This window comes from Pongo pygmaeus, chromosome 4, assembly GCF_028885625.2.
Source record: "Pongo pygmaeus isolate AG05252 chromosome 4, NHGRI_mPonPyg2-v2.0_pri, whole genome shotgun sequence".
In the NCBI taxonomy this organism is placed as follows: Eukaryota; Metazoa; Chordata; class Mammalia; order Primates; family Hominidae; genus Pongo; species Pongo pygmaeus.
The window spans coordinates 104,823,233-104,837,818 of record NC_072377.2 but is presented as its reverse complement, the minus strand read 5'-3'; the positions used below and the strand labels follow the sequence as shown (position 1 = coordinate 104,837,818).

The following is a 14,586-nucleotide window of genomic DNA, read 5'->3' as shown; positions in this document are numbered from 1 at the left end:
AAGTGACATTTCTGTGGCAATTTGATGGTATAATCACTAAGAGTTAGATATTTTTCCTACAACCCCTCTAATGTACCCATTGTACATACCTTATTAACAGCATGAATTGCAAAGGGAACAATTATAGTTTTTCTACCTTAGTTTTCTATCATGGGTGATTACAGTATCAGCCATAATAAATGTTGTTTCGTTCTTTTTAGTGTACAACATAATTTTTAAGGACTTAAGTACTATGCTGAATCAGTTCTTTCTTCTGTTAAACAGCAGTAACTGCTCAGCAACCACAGACCAATGGAGTAGTCAGTTTCCCTGATGATTTTGGCAAGAATGTGTCAGGATACATACATCTTGAGAATTCTCACTTGGTTCCCCAATCCCTAATTTTAAATATCCCAGTTACAAACTTTTTATTATTATTATTATTATTATTATTATTATTATACTTTAGGTTTTATGGTACATGTGCGCAATGTGCAGGTAAGTTACATATGTATACATGTGCCATGCTGGTGCGCTGCACCCACTAACTCGTCATCTAGCATTAGGTATATCTCCCAATGCTATCCCTCCCACCTCCCCCCAGCCCACAACAGTCCCCGAACTTTTACTCAAAGTTTTATTTTGCAATACACAGGGAATTTTTCAACAACTCATATTTTTTCCCTGCATTCCTCAGGCAAATAAAAATTAGACTTCTTTTTAATTACAAAGGCAGAATTTTGAGGGTATGCCTAGTATTGATTCTATGTGCAATTTTAAGAAACATATTTATGATTCAAATATATATTAGTTGACTACCATAAATACATCCATATTCACTTTTGTGAAAAAAGGAAAACAATCACATGCTAATTCTTAATGGTCTATGATAAATGGTGAAATTAATATGTCATATTTAAATTACCTTGGCAATTCATGTAGTGTAACAGCAAGTTCCTAACAATGCTCATGAAGTTTAATGATGTATTTTTCACATCTATGTATATGTTTATTTAGCCCAGGTGTTAAAAAAAAGTTTGAGTGTAGAGTCAGATGTAGACTGCTTGGTTTTGAACTCCAGCTCCAGCACTTACAAACCAATGACCTTGGGCTGGTCACCCATCCTCTGTGTTTGTGCTTCAGTTTACTAATTTGTAAAGTACATATAATTGTAGTACTACTTCATTGTGTTGTTATGAGGCTTAAATGTTAAGTTTATGTATATGTGTGTGTAAACATATATACATATATTTATTGTGTGTGTGTGTGTGTGTGTGTGTGTGTGTGTGAAATTTAGAAGAGGTCCTGGCATTCTTGAAGTCCTTTACAAGTGTTTAAATAAAAACAAAGATGTCTTTGTAACATTTCATTGAAGAAAATTTTTCACATAGTCATTATTTTTACTTATACAAACATCTTTCAGTTTACTCTTTGAAAGAAAATATGTGTGTTATATGTGATGGAAAAATGTGAACATTAAATTAAACAGTTAATCAAGATATAGCACTTTTAACTTCAAATATTTCCATTCATTTTGGCAAATATTTCACATATCTTATTTCTCCTATATTTTTGGCTTTGACTGATAGGCCCTGGAAACATAAAGAGAAAATAGATATGTCTAAGGAATCCATAGTCTGGTAGAAGAAACTAACATAACTATGTAATTAATCCACAGTGTGATAAATTCATTGAGAGACAAACAGACACTATGTTAACATTGTGTCAATGAGTACAAGACAGCACTTAGTAAAATCAGTGTTAAAATGACATAATCTAAGGTTTGGTTCTTAATTCTGAAGGCACTGAGAATTGCTATTGGCCATGCCCATGTGTCCTCAAGCTTAAGGGGCAAGCTTATGCTTTCTAAAGCAGACTGAGATTCCAGAACACTACATTTTAAATTTCATTGACTGGAAGTCTCATCAAACAGAATTCTCATAATTAGTAAATGTGCATGAATGATTGGAGGAGTATGAGACTAAAGATTGTAAGACCATTTAAATTATAACAAAAATCTAAGCAAGGTATAACTAAAATTGGACAGTGGCAAGAAGAGTAAATAGGAAGGGTCATATTTGGGTGGTAAGAAGAGTATATATGAAGCAGAATTTGATGACCAAGAAGATATGGAAAATACAATAGGGAGAAAAGCGTAAGAAGTCTCTGAGATGCTTGTATTTTGGTGACAGTAGAAGTAATAGTGACATAGTATTAGAAAATAAAGAAAAAAACAAGAAGTTTATGGAAGAGAAAAGAGAACACTACAGGTAATTGTTTTCAATTTGAACATGCTGATTTGAAATATCATTGGGATAGTCACTGAGGAGTTCAGTAACTGATTGAAACTCAGGTAGGAGTTAGAGTTGAAGATAAAGATTTCCTTAACCATGCTAACTGAAGAGTTAAAGTAGTTGATCTCCTGCAAGAGGTGAGGTGTGAATTGAGAGAGAATATGTCTAGCAACAAAAATCTAGAAAATGCCAACAAGGAAAAATTAATAATAAGGAGTGATCAATTGGACTATTTTTTGCCTTTTTAAAAAACTATTCAGTATCTGACAATTTCTTGTTATTTAAGGATAATCTGTAAAAATGTAGAAAGGGGCCCTGTTGTCCACTACAAAAGCAAAAATTGAGCAATATTTTCATTTCTCTCTGCCTAGCAGCAAGGGGGCAGAAATGTGGTCAAAACTAGTTTAACCACATTTTCCTAATTATGACTTTGGCTAGTGAAATATGGGGTAAGAAAACTGGGTAAACTGGAAGTTCAGAGTTCCCTGATAGTGAGAAATGCTGAGGTATCCCTGACAGGGACATAACCATTGTTTGGGGACTATGATCTTTTTAGTGATTTCTGTGGTCCAGCCAGCTTTCCAATAAATCATTTTTTCTAAGCCAGAGTTGGTTTCTGGGAGTTGGGTATGGACAAGGTAAGAACAGAAACAAAGGAAATAGACTTCACTGAAATTTAAGAAACACTATGCAAATGTCACAAGAAGTCAACTTAAATAACAAACATTATAATAATTGGTTGTTTTGTGGGATACAATTTTGAAAATATAGTATTCAGTTATGTGTATGTTATGTCTCACTGATATTGCTATGTGCTTTGTACCGATTTTAATAAATGAGAGAACTTTACAAAATAATTACTGAACACCTACTATGAGATACTTTGGCAGTGGGAATAAGTAATGAACGAGACAAGATAGCTCCCCGCATTAGTAGAATCTGAAGTTTGTTGCCATTTCAGAGTTTGCTGTTGGCTTTTATAAATATATTGTGAAGTCCCAGATAAAGAACAGCAGTTAATGCTTTACCCTCCGTATTGCTTATTACAAGCAACTATGCATTGACAACCAGATGCTGTTAGATTTTCTTTTTAATTGATAAAAGTATTTACAAATTGTTGTCTTTATGATCTTATCATTTTTATTTATTCATTTTTTTGGTTCCTTTTACACTATGCTCTATTTTTTTATCCTTTCTTGAAAAAACAAGTGCTAACTTGTAATTAGTCATACCATTCAAGTCTCCAAGGAGAAAGCTGATGAATGTGAAGTTTGATTTAAAACATGGATTCACAAGCAAGCACTCTGACTAAAAACACCTTTCCTGATTTTACAGGTTCTTTTCTGTTGATATGCTGAAGTTAATAAAGACAGTGTAAGACAGAGCTGTCCTTACCACTTGTCCGTAGCTGAAGTCCTGGGATAACTCGCTAATTTTGGGTCTTATTTTAATCCATTGCTTTATATCAGAAAAGATAATTGTATTTTAGGTTACATTTAAATAAATTAAAGATACTAATAGCATTTTAGCGACCTCAAAATATTTTGAGATAACGCTTTCAGTATCCTCTTATTATTTATTTCAAGACTTGAGTTCCAATGCTAAAGAAGATTTTTTTATTTCAGCAATAACATTTGTTTATGTGTAGTTGTTCATACTGGGCACATTTCTTATATGATATAAATCTCTTGAAGAGAAAGAAGATAAAAATTTACACATTTCAATATATTTATTTTAAAATTAAACTCGGTGAGTGGATTTTACTTCTCATTTTCACCTAGAACAACTTTTTATTTTAGGAAAGAGAATATAGGCCACTGGTTTTATTGTAAAGAGTCTTGATTTGAATTCATGTGTTCTGAATTTTAGTACTGTACTTTTAAATGGCATCTCAGAAGTGGGTCATTTTTCTTTCTTCCTTGCTTCCTTCTTCCCTCCCTCCTTTAGTGTATGTGCATCTACTATTAATTACCTAACCTTTTTCCCACACTTCCATAGTAGGAAATCTCAGAATCAACCTTTTATTTTCCTTCACATTCTTTCGTATGTCTGTTTTCTTTGGTGGCTTTTCAGAGGAGCACAACCTTCTATATATTCCTACCTGGGAGTGACTTTCTGCATGCTGGGATTATCCACCCAAGACCCTACCTTTAGGGAGGAGGATTTACAGAAGACTGAGAAAAGATGAAGCCTTCACTTTAGCCAATCAGACTTTCAGACCAAACATGAGGTTCAACAAGGTGATAGAAGTCACAGCCATATCACTTGCACATAAACAACTGAACTTGTGACCAAGTTCTTTGTATTTATTTTTTGCTTTTTTTTGTATTTTTTGTATTTATTATTTCCATTCTTAGGGATTAAGTGGTACACAATATTTAAGAGCATGAGCTTAAAATCTGCCTCTGTTACTTATAAACTATGTAATCTTGGACAAATTTCTTGCAACTGCATTTCCTCATCATTGGAAAACAGCAATAGTGACTGTCTCATTGGCTTATTGTGAGAATCACATATATTACATGCAAAACACAGAAAATGCTCCCTGGCATATAACAAATGTTCAATAAAAGGTATTCGGCCGAGCACGGTGGCTCATGCCTGTAATCCCAGCTACTTGGGGGGCAGAGGCGGGTGGATCACCTGAAGACAGGAGTTTAAGACGAGCATGACAAACATAGTGAAACCCCGTCTCTACTAAAAATACAAAAAAAAAATAGCTAGGGTGGTGGCGGGCGCCTGTAATCCCAGCTACTTAGGAGGCTGAGGCAGGAGAATCAATTGAACCCAGGAGGCGGAGGTAGGAGTGAGCCGATATCAGGCCACTGCACTCCAGCCAAGGCGACAGTGCGAGACTCTATCTCAAAATAAATAAAGAAATAAAGAAATAAATATTTTAAAAACTTAAGTATTCTTCTTAGAGCAATAATAAAAGATTTTTATCACCTTCTATGTGAATTATGTTATTATGAAATTCTAACTGGGCGGCCTTATTCTCCTGAACACTTGAGTCATATTCCTCTTTTTAAGTACAATTGACCATGTCTATGAGTTTTAAAGTTTCCACACTGCCTATGGAGTCAAATTTATTTCATCTAATATTTAAAATGTTTGCAGTCTGGCCCCATCAGTCATTCAAGTCTCAATTCCTAGGGGATCAAAAGTAAATTTCAGCCAAAATTGCTTACTAAATGTGTTATAAATAAAGTTCAGGCTTCCTTACGCTGTTGCTCAGAGATCTTATTTGACATGCCTTTAACTTACCTGCGTGCATTTCAAAAGATTTATTATCATAATAGATTGTAAAAGGAAAGAGCATGTAAAAGGAATTAGCATAATCTAATATGTTTTATCCACCCAGGGCAAGGAATTTTGAGAGGCATTCCAAATATTTTGTTTGATTTAATTTTCCCAGTACAGTTCCCATCAGTGTTAGCCTGATCTATAGAAAAATTTGAATCTCTGAAATATTTTTATTTGTCACTTATACTTCAATAAAGGAAGAAGTAAAACAAGAGTTATAAGCTTAGAGAAGTTAAGTAACTTGATTGATGTGAACTCCATTGCCCACATGGTTAGTGATGATCAGATAGCTAAGAATAGAAATGAAGCTAAATATCTTTTATTTCTTAAAGTTTAAGCCAAATTTGGATAAATATGAGGTATATATTTAACATTTTTATTTAAATTAAACAATATATTTTTCCTTGACATGCTTCCCCTTTTTGTCCCCTCCAAAATCTAAGCTATTCTATAATATTTGTGCAGTTACAGCAAATTTGACCGATGATTCCATTTTTGTTTTCACAGAAGTATCGGAATGACACAGTCTAACATATTTCTTGGTATTCAGATCTTTGTTTGCTAGAAGGAGTTTGATTATATTTTCATTCTGTGAATTTCTCTAGAAATTATGACACTGTTCTTCCCACCCTTGCCAGTAATATTAACGAACCTGGGTTTGTGAAAAATTTCCTCTTCTGTTTAGTCATTTCATTATTTTCATGATGTGTGTTGTTTGTGTTTCTATCAAGCTGAGAATTTCATCAGTTGGTATTGTTAAAAGCATAAAATGTGGTGTGTGTGTGTGTATGTGTGTATTTTGTGTGCCTATTCATCATACTGAACATGCAAATGTTCAATGTGATATTTCAACTTTATCTCTTATATTTTGTTTACTACATTATGGTATACCATATGAAAGTCAATTTTAATCCTATGGTTAATATTTCAAAAGTCTTATCAATTAGTTATTTAATACTTTCTAGTATCATTTTGAAATCCTGTCTATCAAGAGATCTGAGGTATAGATATTATGTTTATGTTTTAGATGTTTAAAACCTTTTGTTTAATAACTGCTCAAAATTTGGGAAAGGTCATGGCTGAATGGCCTTGAATAATATACCTGAGTCTTAGGAATCTGAGATGAAAAGCTAGGGATAAATGATAGAACACTTTTTCTTCTATAGGAAGGTTTGTGTGAAGGATGAATTTATAGACATTTATCACATTTCTGAATGAAATCATATGTATAATAGTGTCAGTTAAAACTCCTGTCCTGGAATGATTCCAAACTAGATGGTGCTTTTCCTTTATAACCTATATGCCCTTGGACATGTTTCTCAACCACTTTAACCTTAGTTTGTTATCTAAAAGTGAAGTTAATACTACTTTTTACCTCGAAGCAAAATGAATGGTTTCAGGTCTATGTGGAGCCCACAACCTTCATGACAGGAAAGTCAAAGAGACTGGCAGGTCGCATGTGCCAACTTGCCCTAGAAATTTTGAGAAAGTAATCAGAAAGTCTAAGAAAAGATAGCTAACAGATTTTTTTTGTTCCATTTGCTCCTCAAGCTGAGAAACAAGATGGGAGCAAACAGCATCAACAAGCTTCCTTTAGGGGCAGAAAAGAGAAGACATTGGTTCCTATTTCACAGTGGATTGACAAAGGTGTTTCCATAGGTAATAATGTTTTGGCTGCGAGATGTCAGTTAGCACAGGAAGCAACACAGTGGGATTGGCCAAAAAAGAAAAAGGATGATAATTATGTATTTGGAATTTGTCTGAATTTCAACAAAGGTGGGGAAAATTTGGTCTATAATACACCTAGAATTGTTTTCTTCTTATTTAATCTGTTGTGTGTGAAAGGATGTAAGTGACAACCTCCAGTTATTACAGAACACCATGTTTTACACCATATTTACTCCAGTTTTGGATGATGAGTTCTATACCTAGCACAGATACATACAACACGTTGTAGAATTAAAAAATATTTCACTAAATGAATGAGAATTAACTTATTGATACTACTAACAATATCTGTCAAGAATATATTTTGGATAGATTATGTCATTGTTAAATAACATAAATAACTAAATAGCTAGAGAAAAAGTCTGAGCTTCTAGAGTAGTGTTTGCAAAACAAACTCTCAATAAATGCCTGTTGAATAAATGCAAGTGAGATCTCCTAGTTGCATGCATTGTTGAACTATCATTTAACTGCAGAGAATAATGGCCAATCCAAGAGAGATTTTGTGCTAGGGAATTCTGTAATCTTGAGGTGCTGATACATGAAATAAGCACTTATTCCCTATGAATTCTAAAATAAATATTTTATATAACTTTTAAATTAACATGAAAGTACCTTCAATTCTGCATATAGGGATGAGAAGCCATCATATGCAGTGTGAAATCATGGAAGAAAATTCAGAGGCTTAGAATACAGTGGAGTTAGCTGCATTCCTGTAGATGTTTAATCAATATTGGGGAATAAACACAAATAAATTGAGAACTGGGAAGTTTAGAGTAAATAAAGAGTATTGTTAATACAGCTAATTCTGTGTATATGTTTTCAACATGTCAAATATAAAATGGGCACAATTTAATTTGGCTAAAGATAATATTGTTTGACTCTATTAAATGTTTATATGCACTCAACAATTTTGACTCACCAAAGTCCATCAATTTAAAATTGGCTACTCCTCTATTTTATGAGATTAAGAGTAACATGAGCATCATGTATTACTCATAAATGCTTGAGACACATTCTGGCTAATTTTGAATATTATAGCCTCTAAGGAATTTTTTAAAAAGAAAAATGAAAATTGTGATGGCAAATATATTCCTAATCCTATTCAATCAGCAGTTTTGCTGCTAGTAATGTTTGGATGCTCACAACAAGTCTACTGAATTGCTGGAGTGCAACACAGCTCATTGGTTATTTTTGATTTTTTAATGCTTTCTTTTAAATATGTGGCATTCAGCCAATTATATGACTAAAAATCTGACTCAACCACAGAGTGGTTAATTTACCAGCAACATGTGGACATTGTATTACTCTATTTTCCAGGGAAAATGTATATTTATTCTTCCCCAGGAAAATGAACAAACTGGACTCCTAAATCCACAAAGGGTTGTATTTTATGAAGTGTCTTCTGTCTTGTTATTTTCTGTACCTCAGTTACTATCCTTGACAAAGTCTGATTGGGCTCTGCTCAGATCCTCAAGACTCTGCATGTGGATTTGTTACTCTTTGATCTCTGGTTGCTCTTTTAGTTAGCACCATACTCATTTAGCATTCATTAATTAAATCAAATATGTTGGTTTGTTTCCTAAATTAATCTGTTCTCCATAAATATTCTTATTCTATTAGCTTCTTTTTGCTTTCAAAGTGGAAAGCATTTATCTTTCAGCCTTCAGCTTTAATTGATGAGCCTCTTACCACCTCTTGAGAAATTCATGGCCAGAAAATCAAGAGTGGGTATTGGCAAATATGGATGGGGGTGGGATGTTTAAAGATGTGGCAAGAAAAAGTATACAGTAATTGAGTGATTTTTTTCCTGAAGGGATAATTCAGCAGAATATATCATTTTTATTCTATTTAATTGGGTTGGTTTTTACTAGTTTTACTATTATAGTGAAACATAAAGTATAAACATTGTTTTTTCTACAATCAGAATCCTCTAAAAAGAAATTACTGAGGGTTTGTTGTAGTGGAAAAATATGTCCGAAGCCACTTCCCCAACAGGAACATGTTAACTGTAATGTTACATGTATTCTCCCTATTTCACCTAAAGAAGTGTCAGTAATAATGCTGTCCAGAATGTACTTTTCCCCATAGTATCCAAATTCATGTCATAACTAGCTTCATTAGGAGTTTAGATTACTTTTAATATTTTTGTAGAGCACATTTTAGGACTTTAAAATGATCAAGTCCTTGATCTTCCTTGAGTTCCACAAGAAGGTGTTCACTTTGACAAGTATTCGCATGCAGCAAATTTTCTCTGGGTAGTCCTGTTTGTAATATTCTTACCATAATGAGAATGAATAATATCTAATCATAATTGGTGGTATGAATCATGAGTAGAAACAAATACATACTCTGTCATATAATATAGTGGATGTAATTAAAGATACCTGAATTGAAAAAATAATAATCTTTAATTTATACTTTCTAAATAATATTATTGTGTTAATATTTTTCCCTCAGTAGCTAACCCTAAATAACATAGAATTTGAGATGAAATATATTTGCTGTTGTAGCTAAATATTGTCAGAGATCTAGGAAGTAACAAGATATATTAATTAAGAGAGATAAGGAATGATATATAAGACAGCATTTTTAGTATCAGAACACATACTTTACTTTTTAATTAAAATGTTTAATAATAAGATTAATGTGACAAAATACACAAGGAAGAGAAATGTAAGGAACTTTCATAATGTAGCCAAACATGCAAAAATGCAGAAAAAGAAAATCCCTTCCCTTGAAAGGCTGATAAAAGTATTAAAAATAGTTTCATATTTTCATGAAGGATTTGATTGAATAGATTCAAACAACTTTTTCCCAATACAGTAAACTCTTGTTTATCAAAATCTAACTTTTTTTTTTCTATCTAGTAGATTGTTGGCTACTTTTTCTTTTCTTTATTTTATTTTATTTTATTATTATTATACTTTAAGTTTTAGGGTACATGTGCACAAAGTGCAGGTTAGTTACATATGTATACATGTGCCATGCTGGTGTGCTGCACCCATTAACTCGTCATTTAGCATTAGGTATATCTCCTAATGCTATCCCTCCCTCCTCCCGCCACCCCACAACTGTCCCCAGAGGGTGATGTTCTCCTTCCTGTGTTCATGTGTTCTCATTGTTCAATTCCCACCTATGAGTGAGAACATGTGGTGTTTGGTTTTTTGTCCTTGCAATAGTTTACTGAGAATGATGATTTCCAATGGGATCTAATTAAACTAAAGAGCTTCTGCACAGCATAAGAAACTACCATCAGAGTGAACAGGCAACCTACAGAATGGGAGAAAATTTTCGCAACCTACTTATCTGACAGAGGGCTAATATCCAGAATCTACAATGAACTCCAACAAATTTACAAGAAAAAAACAAACAACCCCATCAAAAAGTGGGCGAAGGACATGAACAGACACTTCTTAAAAGAAGACATTTATGCAGCCAAAAAGCACATGAAAAAATGCTCACCATCACTGGCCATCAGAGAAATGCAAATCAAAACCACAATGAGATACCATCTCACACCAGTTAGAATGGCAATCATTAAAATCTAACTTTTCTCTTATCAACTAAAACCTACCTTTTTAAAAGCAAGTTAAAAATAGTTAAAAAAAAAAAAGAAGCTATTTTTAAAATCAAGTATAAAAAGGTTTATGTGACCGATCAAAGAAGTATCAGAAATTGGTTAAAGGCCAAATTCAGGTGCTTTTCAAAGCTTTCTTCTAATATAAGAATGTTATATTAGATTATATAAATATAAATAACAGGTTATATAAATAACATCAGGCCCAAGCTCTTTTCAAAACCTTATGGCTCTAGTGGAGAAAACAGTACAACATATTCTGTCCTTTCCCTACATATGCATTCCCCAGGGATGCATTCCCCGAAAAGGGAAAACAGATATTTTGAGGATGTCCTAAAATAACAGGAAGGTTGATATTTGATCTTATAGTAAAAGCTTTTCTGTATTACTTAAAACCCCAGAAAGTCATATTAAACATGATATCTCCACTTTTCTTATTTTTCTTCCCCATTTAGAATGGCCAAAGAACCCTTGTGAATTTACCATCATAAATTCTCTGATTACAAATTCAAATTGTGTGGTTTTATGAGACAATAGCAAAGGGTATTCTTAGACAACAGATTGAATTCATACAAGTGGCATTTTGAGCCCTGTACTGGGAGTGTATATTTTTATTGCAGGCAGTATTCCTGCATGTGCAGAGACTTATTGAAAATGTAATCTTACCAAGTAGATGATCTTTTGGTTTTCTTTTCACACAGTTAAAAAAATGCTCATTTCCCATTCTTCTTTTCATGAACACCATTTTACCAGTGAATATTTCTTTTTTTTCATTTGTCCCATTAATTTTTTCCTCTTCAGGTGTAATCTAGCTCCTGTGGTGGAATTTGCTGCAGATGTGGGAACTAAATCAGATTTTATTACCATGAATCCATCAGTTGTACAAAGAGCATTTGGAGGCTTTCGAAATGAGAGTGACAGAGAAAAATTTGTGCATAGACTTTCCATGCTGAATGACAGTGTCCTTTGGATTCCTGCTTTCATGGTCAAAGGAGGAGAGAAGCACGTGGAGTGGGTTAATGCATTAATCCTTAAGAATAAACTGAAAGTGCGAACTGCCTATCCATCATTGAGACTTATTCATGCTGTCAGAGGGTAAGTGACTGGAAAGGACCAGTTTGTCCTTGGCACAGTGGAACACATATAACTAAACATTTTCCTTAGACAAGAATAAGCTTCAGTAAAATCTCCAAATGGATATATGTTCTGTTATTTTATAATGGTTACTCTATTTACAAACTTGAGGTTTGTTTACGTATGATATGATTTTAACTCACCCTCTTTTTTGAAAAAGCAAATTGTTGAACCTGGCACTTATTTATGTCTGTTCATGAACAAACTACTAATTTTTATATTTTTGCACTAAAAAGTAATAAGAATTCACAGTAAAATTAATGAGTTTTGGGTAAGGAAACAACAGAAGTGCTGAATGGCTGGTGGGCAATATTGTGTAAGCATAAATGTTAGATATATTTAAGAAGCAATGAAGTCCCATCTGTAGCCAAGAGGCCTACTAGTGAGAAAGGAGGCTGGCTGTGATAAAATGCCTTAATGCTTCCCCCCAAAGTCACAGATGCTGTTTTAATGAATTAAGCCAACATTTCCCTTTTATTAACATAAGTTGAGAAAAAAGCATTAAAATATAAACTCTCACTTAAAAGTGGCAAACGACCAAAAGGCCAAATTCACTCATGCACACATATAAGTATGTAAAGTAGATAAACCACAGATGAGAAATTATGTATTTTTACTGGAAGTATACTGAGTGTCAGATACTGTAGCTTCAAAAATGAAGAGCTGATCACTACCTTTAAAAAATGCATAGGCTTTATGGTACAGACAGACGCATATACAATTCACTAGTGGCCTAATAGGGGAATTTATTGTCAGAGGTGTATAATTTGTCCCTTGAGTTCACAAAGACACTTGGAAAGTGGACCAAACATTTGAACTGGACTTTAAAAACAGAATAGCAATTGCCAGAGGGATAAAAGAAAGAGAATAAGAAAACCAAACAGAAGGAAATGCCGTTGCATTATTAGAGGGTACCAGGTCAAGCAAATGATGAAGTGAACAGTAAACATGGAATAATGGAGTCTGTTGTGGAACACTGGAATACAAAGTTGGAAAAGTAACTTGGGGTGTGGTTGAGAAGGGAATTGAGTTTATGCTATATGAAACACAGTTAGATGTCTGAATTTAAGAAGAAATCTTGTAACTGCAGACATTTATTTGACAAGGACAAGAAAAATGCCAGAGGCATAAAAACCAATTAGGCTTTTGATTGATTTACTCATAAGATAATAAGGATGTAAAACAGAGGCAGTGGACTTGGGAAGGAAGGGCAAGTTCAGGGGGCCAATTAAATACAATGGATACAAGTCCTGAAAAAAACAGGTTTCCAAGCCCAGACTTAAAAATAGTTTCTTATACTGTAATAGGAACTGGGCTAAGGTATTTTTGTTTTGTTCCTGAGATAATTTCCTGCAAGGATTTACCATTTCCTGTTTAAATCTCTAGATAGTCTCTTGTATTGTATTATTTGGCATACAATTAAATTACATTCTTTTGTTTTGTTTTGTTTTTTGTTTTGTTTTGTTTTGTTTTTTGAGACGGAGTCTCGCTCTGTTGCCCAGGCTGGAGTGCAGTGGTGCGATCTCGGCTCACCGCAAGCTCTGCCTCCCGGGTTCACGCCATTCTCCTGCCTCAGCCTCCCGAGTAGCTGGGACTACAGGCGCCCGCCACCACACCTGGCTAATTTTTTGTATTTTTAGTAGAGACAGGGTTTCACCGTGTTAGCCAGGATGGTCTCGATCTCCTGACTTCGTGATCCGCCTGCCTCAGCTCCCAAAGTGCTGGGATTACAGGCATGAGCCACCGTACCTGGCCTAAATTGAATTCTTATAATTAGATCATGGTTACTCAACACACATTCTCTTGGTGTTTGACAGGAAGTTTCAACAAAATAAGATAAAAATACTGCATTTGAAGAATAAGTCACTGCTTTTTTTTTGTTGTTGTTACAAATATCCCTGGTAATTACCATTTGACTCTTTAAAAAATGTACATCTTAAGAAACTGTAACATTACAGTGCATTGTGTTAAGAACATGTCCTTTTTTGTCTGTTTGGGTATCATATTATTCTGAAAAACACCTTAAAAAGATAACATTTCCATCTTAAACACACACACACACACACACACAAACACATTCCAGTGATAGCAGATTAAGTTTTAGAAATAAATAATCTGAAGTAAGTCCTCCCTGACTATGGAAAACTAATGAGAAAACTTAAGATTACTCTGAATTACTACCTTTGTTTCCTAGATTTTGGTTTATATTTCTCAATCCAATACCAAAACCAAAGCATGAAATAAGAGGAGTGACTGCAGTAGTGCATTTTCAGTAAGTTAGAATACAGATAGTGTTATATATGATTAACAGGGAATACACATGGGTTTTTACAGATATTTTAAACATAAACTTTGCAGATTCTTTTAGTAATTTAACAAGACTCCTACGTTTTGTCCTATTCACTTTTATAACCATTATAAATATAAACTACTTCACTAATTCCTAACCATTTTATTCCAAAGAGCAACAAGGCCAAACTTCTGACCACTGGTGAAAGGAATGGTATGCTTTTTTTGGTTACTGTGAATTAGATATATTTTCTAAACTGATTTTGAATTCTGTAGAAATAA

The 14,586-nt window shown here is 33.7% G+C and overlaps 1 protein-coding gene across 1 annotated transcript in view; it reads left to right on the top strand.

Annotated features, from left to right (window-relative positions):
• ST8SIA4 (ST8 alpha-N-acetyl-neuraminide alpha-2,8-sialyltransferase 4) overlaps nucleotides 1–14,586 on the top strand; it is a 100,398-nt gene that overhangs the window by 35,591 nt on the left and 50,221 nt on the right. Inside the window, 1 exon segment of the mRNA XM_054488190.2 lies at nucleotides 11,683–11,976. Coding sequence (XP_054344165.1) covers nucleotides 11,683–11,976 — 294 coding nt within the window.